General features: G+C 46.6%; 6 protein-coding genes across 6 annotated transcripts; 4 read left to right on the top strand and 2 right to left on the bottom strand.

The window, feature by feature from the left end:
• Positions 1-2,352: 2,352 nt before the first annotated feature.
• BHQ10_004749 (uncharacterized protein) lies at positions 2,353-4,527 on the top strand (the record flags this gene model as incomplete). The annotated part of the gene is made up of 2 exons (XM_040877148.1): positions 2,353-3,401; positions 3,453-4,527. The coding sequence occupies 2 exons, from the start codon at positions 2,353-2,355 to the stop codon at positions 4,525-4,527; spliced, it is 2,124 nt and encodes a 707-aa protein (XP_040733253.1).
• A 480-nt stretch (positions 4,528-5,007) lies between these two features.
• Positions 5,008-6,503, bottom strand: BHQ10_004750 (uncharacterized protein; the record flags this gene model as incomplete). Its single annotated transcript, XM_040877150.1, has 6 exons — positions 5,008-5,343; positions 5,402-5,618; positions 5,669-5,787; positions 5,842-6,084; positions 6,148-6,266; positions 6,323-6,503. 6 exons carry the CDS (start codon positions 6,501-6,503, stop codon positions 5,008-5,010), a joined length of 1,215 nt encoding a protein of 404 aa, XP_040733254.1.
• Positions 6,504-6,982: 479 nt separating this feature from the next.
• On the top strand, positions 6,983-9,481 carry BHQ10_004751 (uncharacterized protein; the record flags this gene model as incomplete). The annotated part of the gene is made up of 7 exons (XM_040877151.1): positions 6,983-7,342; positions 7,392-7,451; positions 7,505-7,619; positions 7,671-7,939; positions 7,995-9,041; positions 9,099-9,315; positions 9,366-9,481. 7 exons carry the CDS (start codon positions 6,983-6,985, stop codon positions 9,479-9,481), a joined length of 2,184 nt encoding a protein of 727 aa, XP_040733255.1.
• A 1,545-nt stretch (positions 9,482-11,026) lies between these two features.
• BHQ10_004752 (uncharacterized protein) lies at positions 11,027-11,308 on the top strand (the record flags this gene model as incomplete). Its single annotated transcript, XM_040877152.1, has 2 exons — positions 11,027-11,054; positions 11,109-11,308. The coding sequence occupies 2 exons, from the start codon at positions 11,027-11,029 to the stop codon at positions 11,306-11,308; spliced, it is 228 nt and encodes a 75-aa protein (XP_040733256.1).
• A 544-nt stretch (positions 11,309-11,852) lies between these two features.
• On the bottom strand, positions 11,853-12,776 carry BHQ10_004753 (uncharacterized protein; the record flags this gene model as incomplete). Its single annotated transcript, XM_040877153.1, has 2 exons — positions 11,853-12,463; positions 12,548-12,776. The coding sequence occupies 2 exons, from the start codon at positions 12,774-12,776 to the stop codon at positions 11,853-11,855; spliced, it is 840 nt and encodes a 279-aa protein (XP_040733257.1).
• Positions 12,777-14,172: 1,396 nt separating this feature from the next.
• BHQ10_004754 (uncharacterized protein) lies at positions 14,173-14,726 on the top strand (the record flags this gene model as incomplete). Its single annotated transcript, XM_040877154.1, has 3 exons — positions 14,173-14,182; positions 14,247-14,529; positions 14,585-14,726. 3 exons carry the CDS (start codon positions 14,173-14,175, stop codon positions 14,724-14,726), a joined length of 435 nt encoding a protein of 144 aa, XP_040733258.1.
• Positions 14,727-19,807: the final 5,081 nt, after the last annotated feature.

The raw sequence follows: 19,807 nt of genomic DNA on the forward strand, positions 1-19,807 counted from the left end.
GACTTCCGGGAGGCACCGTGAGTGGCCAGCAGAGTTATGATACCGGCCAGTACGTTACCGGACTGCGTATCTTGTTTACCATGAAAGTAGTCAAGCCCCTGAGACACGACCCACTGTCCCACACGCCGGTGGCAAGTAAGTACATACTGAAGCTGCGTATGCTGTACGCGCAAGTTCTCAAGAGGGTCAGCGAATTTGCTACACGTCGTACACAATGGTCAATTAGTTGATGAATCCTTCTGACTGAAATCGACAATATGTATTTTCGTTTCATTGTCTATTCTCAAGAATCCCACCTCGCAACCGGGTCAACGAAGTCATTGGTATCTAGCACTTGTAACGGTATGAAGGGGGATCAGACAACATAACAAAAACTGCCCGCCAAGAGCCGCTTACATGGTGAGATGTTCCATGGAATGAAGACTGCCTGATTGGCCAATCACGTTACTCCATCAAGGAAGTTGGTAAACACGTCGCAATTTTCTCCATAGCTTTACACACAATACATATATAATATATAGTATACGTACTCTTGGGCTCTCTCAGCTGGCCCATTTCAACAGCTCGATGAAAGAATTCGATCAATAAAATCGGTGGCAACCGGCTGCGAGTCCTCCGGCACTCCCACACAAGGATCGCAAATAATGCACTGTCTTATGCATTTCATGTAAGATCTTATCCACAATAGAAGGCTAAGCCACCTTCTGTAAGACAAGTAAGACAGGTTTAGCCTATCGATATGCCGCTGTCAAATGCTCAGTGCAGTACGGTCACTTAGTTCTAGCTCAGCTTAGTACCGTACAGATAGACAGATCAAAAAATTTTCTATCGTCATAGCATAATGTCGTTCCTTGTTTCTAACAACCCTGAACGTTCTGCCACCTGCTGGCCTTCCACACCGAAAAGCTTGTGCATCAAAAAACCTTGAAATATCGAAATTAAGCCGCTGGATCGGCACCGGTCGGCTTGGTGCGTGGACTCTGTGGCTTGCTCGAAGTTACACCTTCCTCCGCCATACAAACACCCATACTCCGTAGTCCGTACACCTAGTACACTGTACGTACCGTACGGTACAGACGCTTTCACACGGAGACGGAGAATGGAGCCTTACATAGTATGGAGGCCGCACTAACAATACAGTCGATATACATAGTATGTACCAACATCTCGTCCAAGTCTATCGCCGCATTATCCATCCGATCTCCTCTATACTATGTACTAACCCAGAAGGCCTGGAACAATCCTTCATGTTAGGAAGTTGAACGTCATACTGCCGCTGTCTCGGATCTTGTAGTGTCACCATCGGCTATAATAGAAAGCGGACCTGAGTGCCACGTTCGTCCGGACCTCCGTCGAAATACGGTCTCTGGAGCGGATAGTATTTGTGATGACAGCGGTGACATGTGGGAAAAGGGGCTCGGAGACATGGTGCATATATTTTCATTTGCTTCTTGGAGCTCTGAAACAAGCTAATGGTCACTTTCATCAAAAATAAGCATGCGCCGCACTATTGAATTTCTTCTGAGTTTCGATTTGAAATCATTTCTGGGGTTCGTCTTTTGGAAAACCCGAACTTCGTAACCACTGGTGAGGTACTGTATCAAACATCAAGTCATCACGACCATGCATAATATCAAGTACCAATAAATTATTCTTCGAGGCGGCCCTTAGCCAAGACTTCCCGGAAGCTTATCTTTAAGGACTTTGTTGCTCTACCGATAAGCTTATCCGTGGACTGATGATGTTAACTGCGTGCTGAGTTATCTATGAATACATTGTTATACTTAGACATCAAATTGCTTCATGTAATGAGACGTACGAGTCTTCGCTCTTTAGGGTGTATGCAAAGGTTCGAGGGTTCACAGAGAGTTGCTTTAGTGGTTTTGTTCAGTGTCTGTCCAGTATTTGGGTGCGAACCAAATTGAGCCGCTATATATATTTCTGATTATGATGGGACTTCTACATGAAAATTGTCGGAATTCCCAACATCAACAGGTATAAGCCACCGACTTCAATCAAAAATGAGAGTTTCACAAACGGAGATAAGCTTGTAGTAAGAGTAATCATTAAATAATATCTCAGAACCGTAGGATTGAAGTTATTCCCTCACGTGTAGTCGTTATCGATTTTACTATCGCCCACCCGTCAAACGGCGTTGTCCTGCCAACCGCAGCCCGTAAACACAAATTATATCGTACCTTCCTCCTACGCCTGCGTCGTATACTACTCGAGAATCAATTGCCTCGAACTCAGTCACCGACCGTTGGGTCAATTTGAGGTTGATATATACAGAGTATCCCGTGGAATGACATTCACAGCATCGCATAAATTGCAAAACATTCAGCGTACGACATGGCACGATTGAACGCTTCAAACCCAACAGTCGTCTATGGACGTCAGAGTCCGAATGCCTCACGGACAGCATCTACAACCTCCTCGACATTTTATAGAACAACCATCTCATCGCCACTAAAGCCCAAGCCCAAGCCCAAGCCCAAACCTAAGAAGAACAATGGATTCTCCGACTTCAAAATATTCGAAGACGAAGAAGAGTCAGACCACGACGAAGGAGAGAGGGCCGATCCGTTTACCGAGTCCCCACGCACCAACCAGAAAAATTCTAAGGCCCCGTTGAAGCTTACACACTCGAATTCGATTACTTCTGGTCTGTCGAAGCGGGCATCTCAAGATAGTAGCGGTTCTTCGTCCAGAAGGTCACGATCTGGTAGTGAATCAGAGGAAGAAGAAAATTCAGACAAAGAGAACCTTTTCTTTGACGACGAGGCTGAGGAAGTATCCGACAACTCAGAAGAGGAAGATGATGAGGAAGAAGAGGAAACGGGTTTGCACGAAGATACAAATCTAGAAGCAGACAACACTTTGGGTGAAAATGTGTATGATGGAAGATCCGAGTCAGAGGCTCAAGAGCCTAGTTTTATGCGATATAGAGAGCCAAAACTGAAAGAGGAATCAGACGAATCTGAGCCAGAAGTGAGCGACAACTCAGATGGGTATAACTCTCTCGATGACTTCATTGTCAGTGATAATGAAGACTTGAGTTACCATGATGACGGTCTCGAAGATGAAGATGAGGACGAAGAGGAGCAGAAAGTCAAGCTTCCCACTCCAAAGCCCATTCGAAGGAGACTTCTGAGGGGACGAAAACCACGAACCTCGAGCATAAGCTCACAAACTCAAAAGCTCAACATCTCAAACGAAGCTCACTCACCAGCCACCACAAAGGCAACCCCGCCCCATAGATCTTCTCATAAACCAACTACTCCGCGTTTCTCTTCTCCTTTTACTCGCTTGCTACCCAATGAGAGCCTTGACGAAGAGGGCGAACCCACCAAGTACATCAAACCCAAAAGAAGCCCGCTTCGTGAGAGCATCAACTCTATGTAAGTTTAAGTTCTATCTTGACAGGAAAGCTTTCTAATGTCAAAATACAGCACATCTTCTCCTGGCTCTACGAGAAAACAGCAAGTGAACAAGATGCAGACTCCTCCGTGTAGTCCTACTAAAACACTACGGCCATCTCCGTCAAAAACCAAAATACCTCCATCTCCTCATCGTCCAAGCTCCGATGCGTTCTGGAGTCAGGAACTTACTAATGCCTGGAATGATCAGTGGTCACCTCCCAAGCAGAAAAATAGAAGCAGGGCTCTAGAGCGTCTACTTGCCTTAGAGGAAGTCGAAAAGGCCGATTTCAGAGCAGATACAGACAACATGCCTGTAGACAAGGACTTGAGTGAGACTCCAGTCAAGAGCCCTAGCAAAACCGCCATCAAGAAGGCAGAAATTGCTCAAAGGAAAGCTGCTGCTGCGCGCAAGAAGGAATTCGACGACAGAAAAACGTCACTCGCTCAGGAATTCTTACTGGCACTTGACGAAGCCATTACAGGCGGTCAAATCAACGAACTCGCACAGAGCACAGGAGGCGTCAAAATCGAATGGAGCAAAACATTGCGCAGCACAGCAGGACGTGCCAAGTGGAAGCAAGAAAAGTTCAAGCAGGCAGATGGAGGTTTCAGATACATTCAGCACGCCTCTATCGAGCTTGCTGAGCGAATCATTGACGACGAAAATCGACTGCTGAACACACTGGCACACGAATACTGCCATCTTGCAAACTACATGATTTCCAAAATTCGTGATCAACCCCATGGCACTAGTTTCAAAGAATGGGGTCGCAAATGCGTCGACGCAGTGCAACAGCACCCCATTTACAAACACTATCCCATCGAAGTGACTACGAAGCATTCCTACGAAATCGACTACAAATACGTCTGGCTCTGCATTGACTGCGGTCATAAGTACGGAAGACACTCGAAGAGCATCGATCCAACAAAGGCAAGATGTTCCCTTTGCAAGGGAGGATTGCAGCAAGTGAAGCCCAAGCCACGAAACGTGTCGCCCAAGAAGAAGACGCCTGTCAGCGACAATGCATCCCCCCAGAAGGTGACTGTGCTTGGGGAGAATTTTGATGATATGTTGGAGAGTCTTGGAAATGCCCATCTGAATTGATGATTTGCTCAGTGGCGTGTGTGAAGTTATTTTGCGATGAATGTTTGGGCGGAGTCTCTCCTTACGATTAACTTTGCATTGGATCTGGAGTAGTTTTGGACGATTACTTGTCACTATTTTCTTTCCTTATTTCTGGATGTGAATGTTTCTTCTTGGTTGATATTAGCATGGTGCTGTCTCTACTACTGTTTAGTTCATGTCGTGGGACTACCTAATACCTTATTGAATGAAAGTCTCTAAAACCATCACTATTTTTCAAAGAAATGGGACTTAATCTCAGAATAGTCTTCAATCAATAGATCTATAGTACATCATTATCTGAAAGCCTCTCAAAGCCGTCTCATGGCCGAGACAGCTATGTGTATCAAAAGAAGAATCGCAACAGAGACAAATGAAAAGCGATTCAGTCAGCATAACAATACAAAGCTACATTTGGGAAAGAATGACATGAACTCAGACCAGCAAAGGAAAGTCCGTTTATTACTTCCTAGTATTGTCTGTGTTCTGCTGCCTGAACTGCTCAAACTCAACTCTACCATCTCGAATAGTCGCGATGGTCTGACTGACACCCTTGAGTTCTTGCGTCAGTTCCTCAACAGTTCTAGACGGTACGGGAGCTTCTGATACGGCTTCTGCGGCGGCGCGCCGATAGTCGCTTTGGTCTGTGGCGCCTGTGAGCTTATTGAGGGCGTTGTATGTGGCGCCGGCGGGGGKGTCAGCTATTTCGTTGACCTCCCTGTCGCTCATGATATCTCGTACTCGTGCTCCGCGAGATTGTACCAGGAGGGTTGCGGGGCCATCGAATTGGAGGAAGAGCTGCATTTGGTGTGTTAGTCGATCATGTTTTTGGTGGTTTGATGATGAGAATGCTTACTCTATCACCCCAAATCGTCCTTCGCGCCCACGTGCGAAAATTATGGATTATCCGCATGGAAAACTTCCAGGTATCAGAAGCTGTAAAATCGCGGATATATCGTGACTTGAGTAGAAGTTCAGGAATGTTCAGACCTGGGATCTGGAAGCGTAATGTGGTCGACTTGAAACGGTATGGTTGAGGGGGCGTGGATGATAACGTGTATGCGACAATATTGCTGATTGAGTCAGTCTTAAAAATCTCAGATCTTTTATTGTCCAGTCATACCTGGGGTGAGCAATGTATTGTTCGCCAGCCTTCAATTCAATCGAGTACACCTGGCCTCTACCAACGAGAGCCATAAGACCTCGTCCCGTAACCTCGGAGCTGCCCCAGTTTGTCACGCTCTATACCGGTATATTAGACGTGCAAATTCACAAGGATGACTCAGAAGCGCATACCAAATTCGTGTTGATCCTGGGCTTGATGTTCAAAGAGTGTCCGGTCCATGCAAGCAACGCTCGTCTCTGAGCCACCATCCAATCCACTGTTCCATCCAAGTGTACCACAGCAAAAGATGTCACGGGCGATTGGACCGATACCAATGCTTTGATCGGACTAGGAGATGAGACTTTTTGATACAGGAATGGAATTCCGACGACTGCCCGACGAAAGGGCTCGAGGACACTCAAGGTCGATATCACCTGTTGCCGACATGTCAGAAATAGCTCCCATTATTCAATTGGTATGTTTATTGATTTCCATACGTTATCTGCCTTTCCGCTCAATCCTACCAATGTGCCTCGTCGGGTATACAGGTTTTGCGATGCGGATAAAGAGACCGAAAGCATGGAATATGGGGTGCCAACAACGTGGAATTTGGCATCTTTCGAGCAACAACTCATTAGTAGATGGCTTAGCGATGATATAAAGTAAACATACCAGCCGAAGAAGCACTGCTAGGCGTGCTTGACATGGGCAGATTCACTCCATTGACAACGGTCGGTTCTCCCAATGGCGCCGCCTTGACCTGTACGTTTCTCACGCCATGCCGTCTATAGGCACTGGCTCCGGCCCTGGCCCTGTAAATGGCCGTCGCACCTTTCCCTAGAGTAAGGCGCATGGCAATGGCAGAAGCATGGGCGTGAATAAAAGAATGGAGTAGGTGGTGAGAGCAATGAGTGGCATTTCTTTTTTTCTGCTTAGCCCTACGTCAGTTTTGGCTGCGGCAAGCGTGTTGACGCGCTAAAACCGGCCCGTCAAGGAAAGCTCCGGCCAGCGGAATTTCGTTGCGGGACGGAGCCTTATTATTCTCTGCGCACAGGTCTAAGTTCTTCACACAAATATACGCAGTAATTAATTTATTGATTCTCGCATGGTGTATATTATACAGCTCTTCTGGAATAAGATGAGCACCGGCATATTCGAGCCGCACTGCCAATCCGATCACCATCTCTAATCGCCGAATGCGGAGTACGTGAGATGCCCCCACTGGCGCCTATAATTGCGCAATTGGCACCTTGAAGACAGCCCCGAGGACCTTCGGATTTCTCCATCAATCCACCTCTGGAGTGGAAAGCATCAAGTTGGGTTACGAGAACAATGTTTGCTAGAGCCGTCAGGTCGTCTTGCAGGCGTCTGCCGCAGCGACCGCAATGCCTCTATGGACTTGCTCGTATTAACAATCAAAACCAACTCCGGATTCTGACTACAGGCCGCGCGCTCCGAGACAATCAGAAGACCAACGGAAATTCTCCATTAAAATCGAAGATAGCTCCGATAGCTACAGACACAACGAACAAGGATGATGGACCGGGTGGTCAGAAATTGGTCGCGGAGGCGAAATCAACACCGAAGAAGAAAACGGAGGACATTCTCAACACAAGCGCGGCTACAAATAAAGAGCAACGAAAGGCGGATTGGGCTATCATGAAAGACTTGGCAAGGTATCTGTGGCCGAAGGTATGGGGTTATCGATATGGACTGTGGAATTGTGGCTAAGCTTGCGCAGGGCGATTGGGGAACTAAATTGAGAGTAGGAACAGCTCTCACGCTGTTGATCGGAGCAAAGGTATGATTCGCTACTTTACAGCAATCCGTTTATTCTTACACGATATCTGTCAGGTCCTCAATGTCGAAATTCCCTTCTACTTCAAGAATATCGTCGACTCGATGAACATCGATTTCGCAACCGTGGGTGGCACCGCATACACAGTGGCAGGGKCGATGATAATAGCTTGTAAGCTCGGAACTCATGAGTAGACATCCAAAATCTAACTCAAATCTGCAGACGGAGCCACGAGAATTGGCGCCACGGTGTTCCAAGAATTGAGAAACGCCGTGTTTGCAAGTGTTGCGCAGAAAGCGATTCGAAAAGTTGCAGGCAATGTTTTCGATCATCTTTTGCGTTTAGATCTGAACTTTCACTTGAGTCGGCAAACTGGTGGTCTTACAAGAGCAATTGACCGAGGAACCAAGGGAATCAGCTTCTTGTTGACGTCCATGGTCTTTCATGTCTTTCCGACTGCATTGGAAATTTCAATGGTTTGTGGTATATTGGTAAGACCTATTCACACGTTGGTGGATGCGTACACACCATAGGCTAACCTCTCAGACATATCAATACGGCTTCCGATTCGCAGCAATCACAGCAGTCACAATGGTCGCATACACTGCCTTTACCATAACAACAACAGCATGGCGAACAAAGTTCAGAAGACAGGCTAATGCTGCAGATAACAGAGGTGCCACCGTTGCTGTCGATTCATTGATCAACTACGAAGCTGTCAAGTATTTCAATAACGAAGCCTACGAAGTGTCACGCTACGATAAAGCTCTCAAGGCATACGAAGATGCGTCTATAAAAGTGACTACGTCTTTGGCATTCTTGAACTCTGGACAAAACATGATCTTTTCTAGCGCTCTTGCTGCCATGATGTACCTGGCAGCGGACGGTGTGGCAACCGGGCAATTGACTGTGGGAGACTTGGTGATGGTTAATCAACTGGTTTTCCAACTTTCAGTCCCGTTGAATTTCCTGGGCTCTGTCTATCGTGAACTGAGACAGTCATTGCTTGATATGGAGACCCTTTTCAACCTTCAAAAGGTCAACGTCACCGTCAAGGAGCGACCCGATGCTAAAGTCTTGGACTTGTCACGAGGAGGTGAAATCCGGTTCGAAAATGTTACTTTTGGATACCATCCCGACCGGCCCATTCTCAAGAATGCATCCTTCACGATTCCTGCTGGAGCAAAGTTTGCTGTTGTTGGACCGAGTGGTTGTGGAAAGTCTACTATTCTTAGACTTTTGTTCCGCTTTTACGATGTTCAAGAGGGCCGAATTCTCATTGATGGCCAGGACGTGCGCGATGTGACTCTGGAGAGTCTACGAAAGTCGATTGGTGTGGTGCCACAAGATATGCCTCTATTCAACGACACGATCGAGCACAATATCCGATATGGCAGGATAAATGCCACCAGTGAAGAGGTCCAGAAAGCTGCAGAGAGGGCACACGTACATGAACTGATTCAGAGATTGCCGGACGGTTATAAAACAGCCGTTGGCGAGCGAGGCATGATGATTTCTGGCGGAGAGAAACAGCGGTTGGCCGTGTCGCGACTTATTCTTAAAGACCCACCACTGCTCTTCTTTGACGAAGCGGTGAGTATCTCATGGTTGACGTAGTAGTTTTGCGAATACTGACTTTTTTTGCTCCAGACTTCGGCTTTGGATACGTATACAGAGCAGGCACTTCTACAAAACATCAATAGCATTATCAAGGAAAAACAACGGACAAGCGTGTTTGTCGCACATCGGTTGCGTACGATCTACGACAGTGATCAGATTCTTGTTCTCAAGGATGGCCACGTGGTTGAGAGTGGTACGCATGCACAGCTGCTTGAAACGAAGGGTGTCTATGCAGAGTTGTGGCATGGTGAGTGTCCCTTCTCCCCCTCCTAGAGACTATACTAACAATATGGGTAGCCCAAGAGTTGTCCCTTGCCCAGGACGCAGATCTAGAGAGAAACCTCGAAGTCGGGCCCGATTCAGAACTGGCCGAGAACGTAGCACCTACGGATTCGGCACAGCCGAAGAAGTGATAGCTCGACCTATATACGAAAGCGAAGTTGTGGCGTACTTTAGATGCGATATTGTTCGGGTGAACGTTGCGGTGTTGTACATATAGAAATGTATATAGAATAAACTAAAGGGAGGTGTCGCGAACAATCGGTTAGGGTTTCACAGTTAGGGTTTTTGCAATACCGGCACGTGATCACATTTCATCAAACCCCTGAATAGTATATACTTTACACAGTATATGAACCACTAAATCGTTCAACTCATGTTCAATGCTGAACTCAAAGCGAGAACTCAAAGCCCAGACCAATCCCGTGTGTTCTTGTACAATGTCGAGTACGTACTCCAGAGATTCGTGGCTAAATAGCAGGAGCAATTATTCGCGATGAAACTGCACTAGTGGCGCGTATTAGCCTGGCTTTTTCGAGCAAAGCAAATGGTGGGATTTCGCGCCACAAAGGACGTGAGTTCCCACTAAGCATCAAATGGGCCAGTAACCGATGGGCAAGAAATGCAGCTAACCGCTTGGTGTTATCTCTCAAACCTTGATCGTGCTTGCAAAGTCTCGATTGATTCGGATTCAGTCGCCTGAGTATCCCCGTTTCTGTGGTGATGCATGGGCATTGACCAGTGTCTGGGTTATCGACATTGTTTGTGTTGGACAGCGTTCGTTTTCTTCATCGTCGTAGGTTGTACAACTGCACATTGCGCGCATTTGAGAGATTGACATTGATTGAAGACTGGATACAGTTCTGCATTGCCTCGTGGGAGTGGAGGACCGATATCAGTCCGGTGCAACATTGTGCTGCACGGAGCAATGAGAAGTATGAAAAAGATTAAAAAGGAAGGGACGCTGGGCGCTAGACCGCACTAGAACAGTCGCTCCTGCCCGTTGCACGCAGTTTCCCCACACGACGGGCCCCTGAGCACCTTCCTTCCATCCAAGTTCCCAGTGGGCACAGTGGGCACAGTGGGCACCGGGCAGGATGGCACCTTCCACAGGCCCAGTGCGGCACGTTCCTGACTGTTTTTCTCCCACGAGTCAACTCTCTTCTTATCTTCTCCGTCTTCCACTCTTTCTATTGCTCTTCCTTTTATATTAACTACTACTACGTACATAGCATGTACTACGTATACACCACTCCTTCTTTTATCTATTAGTGTCTACTAGCTACCAACTAGCTAGCCTACGACTTGTCCGTTTCAATCCTTACTTAATCACCACCGCTGTCCGTTCCTTTTGCTTCAATTTCCGGCTGATAAATACGTCCGCATCCACACTACCACGCATATTTCGCTTCCAGAACAGTTCTTTTCCTCCATTCAGCGTCACTGAGCGAGATCCGGTATGTTACATCCTATCTGGGAACATTATGTTGTATCCACTAATATCTAATTCGGCAGCATTTTTTCCTTGCCTCGGATAGACTATTGCTTCGGTGCGCTCGACCGTTCAACCATAGAATAGTCGGATAGAGTGAAGTCGACAACAGATAGTACACTAGAGCTGCATTATATAGACTGCTAGTCTCATCTTCGGTCGTCCCATCACACGTACATCAGACGATATGGGTTTCATCGAAAAACTTCAGAGCAGTAAGGCTTTTCGTCTACTTGTGGCCATTCTTTATATACTGACTATTATTCTAGAGCTCGAGCTCTATCGGCTTKAACARCGATACACACGACGCAAGCACCGCACCACATTCTACGGTGACGCTCAATATGTCGACGGCGAATACGTATACGTCAACAGTCCGACATCGCCCGCGATCTCCAAGAACTCCACAGGCAGTCACTGGCGACCTTCCTGGGGCCGATCTGCAACTTCTGACTCCCGCAACTCATGATTCACGTCGCCTTTATATATACTTTTCAACTTGGAGTCTCTTCGATGAGATGACTATTATCCTTATATGACCGCCTCGGCGCATTCCGCCGCTACCGAAAGATTTAGGATGTTGTGCAACGCAACGTACACAATGGTCTCGCCTCAGTCTTTCGAATTCTCGCTTTTGCATATTTATATTGTTGGCGCATCACGTTTTAGATGACGCTTCTTTGGCAACATAAACAAGTTTTGGATCTTGTTTCTACACTTCACTGCACATATTTTCTTTTGACATGAACATGTTGGACGTTTGAATTTCACGGCTGTATCTAGCTATCTTCTGACAGAGATAGAGACTGAGGTCTTTCAATGGGAACTTCTATCAAGCCCTTTTGCATTCGTGTCCTCCATTGCAGAGCTTTCAGTATACTGTAAATCACTGTGAGTTTGGGAGCCGGAACATTGAGTCGTTGAGCCTCACGCAGGGGCTCACCCACGATGTTTTCATATTCGGTAAAATTGCCCTAATCAAGCTGTTAGTGCTTGTACTGAAGAGATCTATGTCACATGTTTCTTGCCTTGCTCATATCTTGTGCCATGCTCGGCTTGAAAAAGGACCATGTGTCGATGTCAAGCTTCTCATCCACTATGTCGGGTGGAAGAGGATGTCCAGCAGCCTTCGCAATATTCCAGACCTCCCACATGGCAGGCCTGACTAGGTCGTTTAACGGCTGCTTTGCGTAACGGATTGAGGTAGTATCCAGATCTAGTATCGCGCAAACCGAGTTGTAAGCTGCGTTATAAATGAGCTTCCGCCAGCGTACGTCAGCAACGTCGGGCTCCAATATGCACGATACTTTTCCGGAAGCGTTGTACAAATCGACAAAACGTTGTGCGGCTGCCAATTCCTTGTCTGCAGAAATGCGGGGATTATGGAATGGACTGATCGTCAAGATATCAGGATCGTCTTGCCGTATTTTCCCGGGCTCAGTTTCAGTCGCACTGATCATCGAAACTCCGGATAGGACAATGTTGTCGGGAAACGCGCTGAACAATGGCCGCTCAATGTTGATCCCGTTCTGCAGCAGCACGATGGCCGTATGTCCGTGTGTAACAGCGGGAGCAATCACTTCTGCGATTGTCGGCGGCTGGTCTGGGACATTCTTCGTGGTGACTACGATGAAGTCAAATGGTGTGCTGTCTTGCCCAGAGATTGTCCGTGTGACTGCATTGATATCGGTTACCGATCAGGACGAACCATGTAGAATGTCACAGGGAAAGTTCTCACTTTTACTAGGCTTCCAGCCAGCCACCTCACCATGCTCGATTGAAGTTATTGAAAAGCCGGTTTTATCAACGGCATCATAGTTGGACCTGAGCACGGCTGTAACATTGGCCTGCGAGCCGACTTCAAGATTGTAGGCACACATTGTGCCAACGCCGCCGCAGCCGACAAGAAGGATCTCTGCTTTTGATTGATCAGCCATGCTTTGATGTGATGCTGACTACGTTCAGTCTGATGTGAACTTTCTAATATCATCTCTTCAAGCTTACAAATGGGAAAGCGCTTACCAAGTTTCTAATCCTGTTGGCGATTGTTAGCGGCTCCATCTTAATTCTGGAAGTGGCTCCGTCCCCGCAGTCTCCCTACTCCTCCAACGTCAACCGACGTGTAATATGTTTACAGTCTCATCATTTCGTACATAATTGATCGATCAAACCATTGCACTACATCGGACATCAATTGACGCTTACAGATGCAAGCCGAGTTCCCATCAAACTCGGATTCGGCTCATCTCCAGCCTTCTGGAAATACATGTGCGGGGTAACACAATTACTTGATCCTCGACCTCTCAGCCTGGTCACAAGTTCGCAGTCTATATCCTCTCAATGCTACTCTAGAATGAATTGCACTGCTGCTAAAGCAGTCGGATCATATTCCATTTGTCGGTTTCATTTCAAGGTGTTCACATGCCGAATGATGTGCCGCACAACGATTGCAAGCAAGAAATTCACTAGGCGCGAGGCTACTTGTCGACGTCTATAAGAGGGGACAACCCCGCGGCAATGATTCTGAATCCTACCTCAGAACTACCCTGTTCAGGATGTTCAACTCGTCTCTCAGATCCTCTCTACCGCCGGATACGGTGCTTTCCCAAAATGTCTGTCAAGACTTACCACCGCTGCGTCCGTTTAGCTAGTTAACCGGTCACTTGCTTAGTCATGCCTGTTCGTTGCCTAGTTGAGCCTTACCAAAAACGCCCTGATCAGATCTTGACCTGGCGAGCATAGCATCCCGTACGACATGGGATGAAATACCTCATTTGCGGCTTGTCTCGAGCGGAGATGAGATTCGTTTCATCTCGTTGTGCAAGTTGGGGAACCAAAAAAAAGTCTCAGCTGGTATCTGTCTGTCGGTTCCAGATTCGTTACCGCTCTGGCTGTGATAGTGATGTATTCCCTCATTAACACAAGCGGAACTTGCACCAAGCCCCGAAGTTTACCTCATGAATTCCGCCTTTTGACCCTCCCCGGTTTCGGGTTGACCAATCGAGACCACGGATTAACGTCTCAGTCAGACTTGTTCCGAGAGATTTGCCTAGGGCTTACAACGCCTTTGGCTCTACGATTATGAGGGCAAACCTTGCCCGTCACCTACGGAACTCACATTTACCCAGCAATGCCACGATGTGAGATTATCACACCGTAAAGTTACTCCTTTATGCGATGATCAGTATGGCGATCCGAAAAAATATAAATACGGCGCTGGACCACAAGCCAGAGAAATGGTAAGCAAGAACCATCCGTCCATTTCTACATCTTTATCTCAGCTGTTCATTTGAAAGAAGTGTGTTATATTGCTGTACATTCTCACACTCAATCATGTCGTCAGGTATTTTGATATTAAACAAATTGCTATCGAATATGCAGATGATGACTAACTCATGTTTCAATAGGAATCCCTCTCGGAATCACGTCTGAAGACTCTTATATAGTCCTCCAGGGCAGTCAAGGCGAAGGCAACGGACATTATACCAACGGGGCAGTCATTCACCATCGACAAGTCACCATGACCCACCCACGCGCTCCCTTCCATCGACCCGCGCAGAAACCTGAGGAAGGGGTGACATCGTTCTCCAACCGACCCTATAAGAGCGAAGCACTCCTTCAGCATGTCCAATCCAACATAGCCCGCCCACTCGCATATCGACCGCGGGAAAGACCTTCAGATGTGACTTGGTACTGCTCGGAATGTTTTGACGGGCCATACGGGAATTGGCAGGTTTCTTGCCAGGCGTGCGGTCATCGTCGCTGTGGTGGGTGCCGCAAAGAAAAGCACCGACAGCCTAGTTTCTGAGCGTCGGCTTGACAGTCTTAAGGTCCCGATCGTTGTCCAGATCAAACCTATCTTTTCAATTTTGGTGTCATTGAATTAGGACCTTGATCGTCTAACGGCTTTGAGGCTGTCCCACTCAATCGGTGTCATTTATTCATTGATATTGTCTTTCTATATTGTGTCACAAATTGTTTCCTAGGTCTGGGATATTGGATTGAATATGGATTTAGCATGGAGCGGGGGAGTTAGTTACAGGTGCACTTGCTTAGATCATGATTCTCTTATTTATTACTGTGTATTTTAGTCTCTTTTACTTACGCAATATCAATGAGGATGCCGATTTATACCCGACTTTCCAGCGCATTAAAGACGAAAACTTCTATCGGCGAACTCCGACGACTCTTATTCTTAAGATCAGTGCTATTTTACATGCTCTTCATCATGCTGCATGCACGTGTGACTCACTTGACGCTGAATGCGATGGGGACATCGATCTTGTATGCAGTCATTGGCGGGCAGTGCTGTTCTTGGCGCAGAGCCTCATATCGCCGATCTATAATACCTAATCATATGTATTTCAGCGTCAGACCATTACAAAACGACTACGAGGCCGTTCCAAGTGTAAAGGCGCTTACTGGTAAAAGGAATGTGATGCCTCAAAGGAGAAAAAAAAGTCAATGGAAACGATGGTTTGGTCGTTTCCAGCTGAACTAAATTCAACGGCATGGTTTGAAAATTGCCGAACCGACACGATGATTTGTCCGCTTCCGTAAAATATGTATCTAACTTTGTAAATGTAATGAAAATACTCGCCGGTATCCCGTAGTTAAAAAAAATATCAGAGGCATACACGATTCCTGATTCCTCATCGGTTGCCATGGTTGGTTAACCCTGAACGTCTACGTTGGACCAGCGAGAACACCAATAGTCAACCAGATTCTGCGATACTCGGACATTAATACTTGATTCATATTAATTTGATGCAAGAAAAACAAGAAAAAGCAAATTCAATTCAAGTCGTCAAGTCGTCAAATCGTTGGGGCATTTGGGCGCACCCTCGTCCCAGCTACGTACCCGCCAGCCCAGTCAGGGCATGAACGAACCCTAAATCTAAGCCCTAACTCCCCGGGAGTGCCCCGTCGTCATATCTATTAATTAATTTCGCATCGCAGGTCACCTGGCCCTGGCCAGCTTCAGAAGCAGCAAAATGTCTCATCGCGCAATTTCACTATAGATAGATATATTCAGGAAATGAGCTGATTCATTATGGTGTATCGTTATTGCCCCTTACTGGTTCCGACACTGATGAAATATGGCCCTTCCCCCGAACCGGAACACATCCTAGTTGCATGACACTAAAGCAAAACCCTGCAGTGATGCCAAAGCCGACGAACCTCCCACAACGAATCACGGACTCTAGGGTGCCTGTCTCTGATGTTTCGCTGTATCTCGCACTTCACAGCCCATTGGCAACGGCTGGTTGCCCTGCAGAAACGGTTTTCTGGTTGGGATTGTAACCTTGTTGATACGACGACATCCCGGTTGGTAAGATGAATAGATCGGATAGATAATGGATTATACCACCAACAATGTACTTCGTTTGAGGATGACCATGAGATGTCTGCGATGGAAGATATGTTTCCGTAATAGGCAATGCCCAGGAAATTCGCAGCCTTTCCTATTTCGGCGATTTCCAGCGGAACGGTAGCCCTACTTTCCCTGTCCCTGTCCTGTCAGATTCATCCCGATCCCTGTTCTGAATTATCGATGAGACGAACTTTGCAAAAGTCAATTTACAGAGTCAATCGGATGAGAAATCGTGGAAATCAAGTGATCGCAATTAGACATTCGTGGCTGAGTTTGTTGTTTTAATTATCCCTCTCCGCACCGGACCCTACGTCTTTTTGCCCGTAGCTTCACTTTCCGGGTCCCACCAAGAGCGCCCGGAACATTGAGTTATAGACGTCAAACTAAGCTTCAGCGGAAGACGATGTTTGTCAATCGTGCGTCTTTTATTAAATTTGTTCTGTTTCCTAACACTCGGGTTCGTCTACTGGGAGATTTCTAACCCGCTGCGCCACAGGGTCCTGCTTACCAACTCCACCCCGGTTACAAAGTAGGGCTAGCCTAGTGCATATTGGACAAGGTGATTGACGACTAGTGTTGACGAGAAAAGACAATTTAATTAACTTGTCCAGCTTGCCGGTCGACATGCTGGTTTATGATTTGATGTTCGTACTTTGGCTCAATCCAAAGTTACGTAGTTAAACGTTATGTACATACGCAGCTATAGTTCGATTATATGGCCGCGGAGAACTCCGAAACCAATTTGATCAAATTACCTTTCAGTTTGTCTGATTCACATGCTCTTATCTGTTTGTTCGCATTCCTTGTCCTTTGATTCCGTTATTTCTTGCATTAGGCGCAATCGTATCTAGTATGAACAGTCTCTTATTGGTGGTCTGAATTCGACCTCCATTACCGTATCGTATTGTTAGACGTTAGTCAGCAGTAGCCGCATCATGCACGAGCTGGGATAGACTTACATACAAGGTCCGTACTATATACGCTAACGAATGGATTGCTTTACAAGATCTAATTGCGTTATTTCAAAATACCTCAATTCAAAATATCTCATCAGTCACGAGTAACCATCCGAAAGCGTCAAGCTGTGTGCCCCGTTGTAGAGTGTAGATGTGGATCCGGGTATGGGCCGTTGTACCCGTACCATTTACCGTCAGAACAGCAGCCAATGGCACGCGCACCAAGTGACCTTCTCTAACCCTAAAATCGATGCGGATCCACTGCCCCAGGCCAGGCTACCAGGCAACTACACCTAGGGCTATCAGGCGGACTTCACCTCTACATCTTTGGCATAGTTCGTAGCTAAATCAAACAGACTCTACTGTATATCGTAGAGTCCAGCTCTGCGTGGAAATTGTGAGGCCTCTGCTCCTGATTGGATCAATCGGCCCTCAAGTCTGCCTCCCTCGCCCTTGCCCATGCTTGACTGCCTAGCCCTGGCTCTAGTGTGCCTTAGATTTCGTAACTTCCTTCAGTGACCGCTGTTCTCCAGTTCCGCGGTCTCGAAACGAGTCTTTCATGTTTAGCATTCCTTGTGAGACATGGCCGTTTCTGCCTGCTGATTTGATGCTTTGCTGTGGTGGCCTTGCGGTCTGAAGAAATTTGGTCTCGTAGTCTTGTGTGTATATCGTAGATCTATATAAGTCTTCTGCTTTCCTTCAACACCCTCAAACTTTTATTCATTCATATCATATCATACAACATCAACACCAATCATCAAACATCAAATATCAAGAACAGAAGAACACCACGAGACTACCTACAGTCGTCTCTATCAACAAGACTCAAGCTACAACTTTCTACAATCAACAGCAAGACTCAATCAGACATGCCTTCCACCACCGTATGGTACTGTTGCGCTTGTGGCTACGGCCCATGCAACGAGTCAATCGACTACTTCTGCCCAAGCTGCCAGGTGCAACGTTGCTACAACTGCACGACCTCAAAGATATCAAACCGCTACAACTATGGATTGCCAGGAGAAGCGGAGGCCAATCCTTACCTTGAAGCATTTACACTTGTCGGCTTCAATTCAAATGCATACAACGCCAATCCGCCATCGCTGCCGTTCAATCTCCCGCAGCAACATCTGGAGGGAGCTTCTTTGACATTGACTCCCACTCAAAGACCTCCGACGTGCCTGGCAACAGGCCACCAACACTTGGCTGACGGCCCTTCAATAAGTGACATTTTCCAGCATGGCGGGTTAACAAAGAAGAATCCAAGCTCATCCTACTACTGCTGCCAATGCAACGACGGACCCAAAACCTACGATGTCCAGCCTGTCTGTATAAACTGCGACCATCGTGTTTGCAGTCTTTGCAAGCCGGCCTAATGAAACATGGCCAATGGATGACCATATGGAAGAATTTGAAGCATTTATTTCCCATTGTTTTTGCGGCATCATGGATCATGGTTAGCGTTCATCATTTGTCAAGTCATTTGAGCGACGGTTTGGATTGCATTTTTGGGTGGATGTCTGGTTTTGCTTTTTTTCTGTTGATGCGATACCATCAGCCAGGTATCTACACATAATTTTCTACCGTTTTAGGTACTGGCTGATGGCACATGAATACATCGACCATGTATTATAAACCATACACTTGTTCGACTATGTTGTTGCGTTCTGCTTTACTCTTTCAGTGTCTTTGCCATTGTTACTATTGCGATGTTTTTCGATGCTCATGATTTGATCTTTTGCGTGTTTTTAATGTACCTGACTAATGAAGGAATGTATTACGTTTATCATCAATCGAACATGTATCTCGATCAATGAATTTTGTTTTTCTTTTTTTGCTTTTTCTCCTGCTCCGATATGACTCAGAACCCTGCATGTATGTAATGATGTTAAATGCACGCACATTGTTTTATCTACAAACCACCTCGAGTATAGCCAATGAACTCATGGTCAGGTGTGACTCAGGCCACTGCAGGATAGGCGCATTTCCAGATCAGTCCGTGACTCAAGTTCGTCAGTAGTTAGTGGAGTTGAGTTGAGCCTTAGGGTAAGTTAGGGCTGATCGATTGTCCCCGCAAAGGGTGCCTTGTACGGTATCCACCTGAGTTTTCCATACTACCTACTCCGTGTCTATGTAGATACCTATGTATCTCACGGAAACATTCTCTCTTTCTTGATTCAGCATGTTATGTATGTTTCAGAGACTAATCATATATCACGAGAATAAATACGAAAAGTACAAAAAAAAACAAGACAACGGAATCATAGCAAGTGGATTATGACGATGTGGAGACATGCACTAGAGATCGATGCCTGGAGATCTAGGCTACAGATGAGGGTCCTCCGTTCATGCAATAGACATCCAATAGACAGCACGCTAACAATTGACAGACTGCATCGGGAGATGTGTCCAGAATCCTATCTGTTAGAACAAGTACATAGTATGGCATACTGAGATACTCCGCATTGAATCGGCCCAGGCAGCCATGCGGGGCCGACGACAACCGAGTCTTTGTCCGACTTTGATGCATCCTCTTGATATACACGGAACATGAGGTATCGATATGACGTTTCGGTTTCTTTAAACATACCAATTGGGTTCGATTCAGTTGGAAATCTGCCGGCATGATCGACTCTGC

Source organism: Talaromyces amestolkiae, assembly GCF_001896365.1.
Source record: "Talaromyces amestolkiae strain CIB chromosome Unknown scaffold8.1, whole genome shotgun sequence".
NCBI classification, from domain to species: Eukaryota; Fungi; Ascomycota; class Eurotiomycetes; order Eurotiales; family Trichocomaceae; genus Talaromyces; species Talaromyces amestolkiae.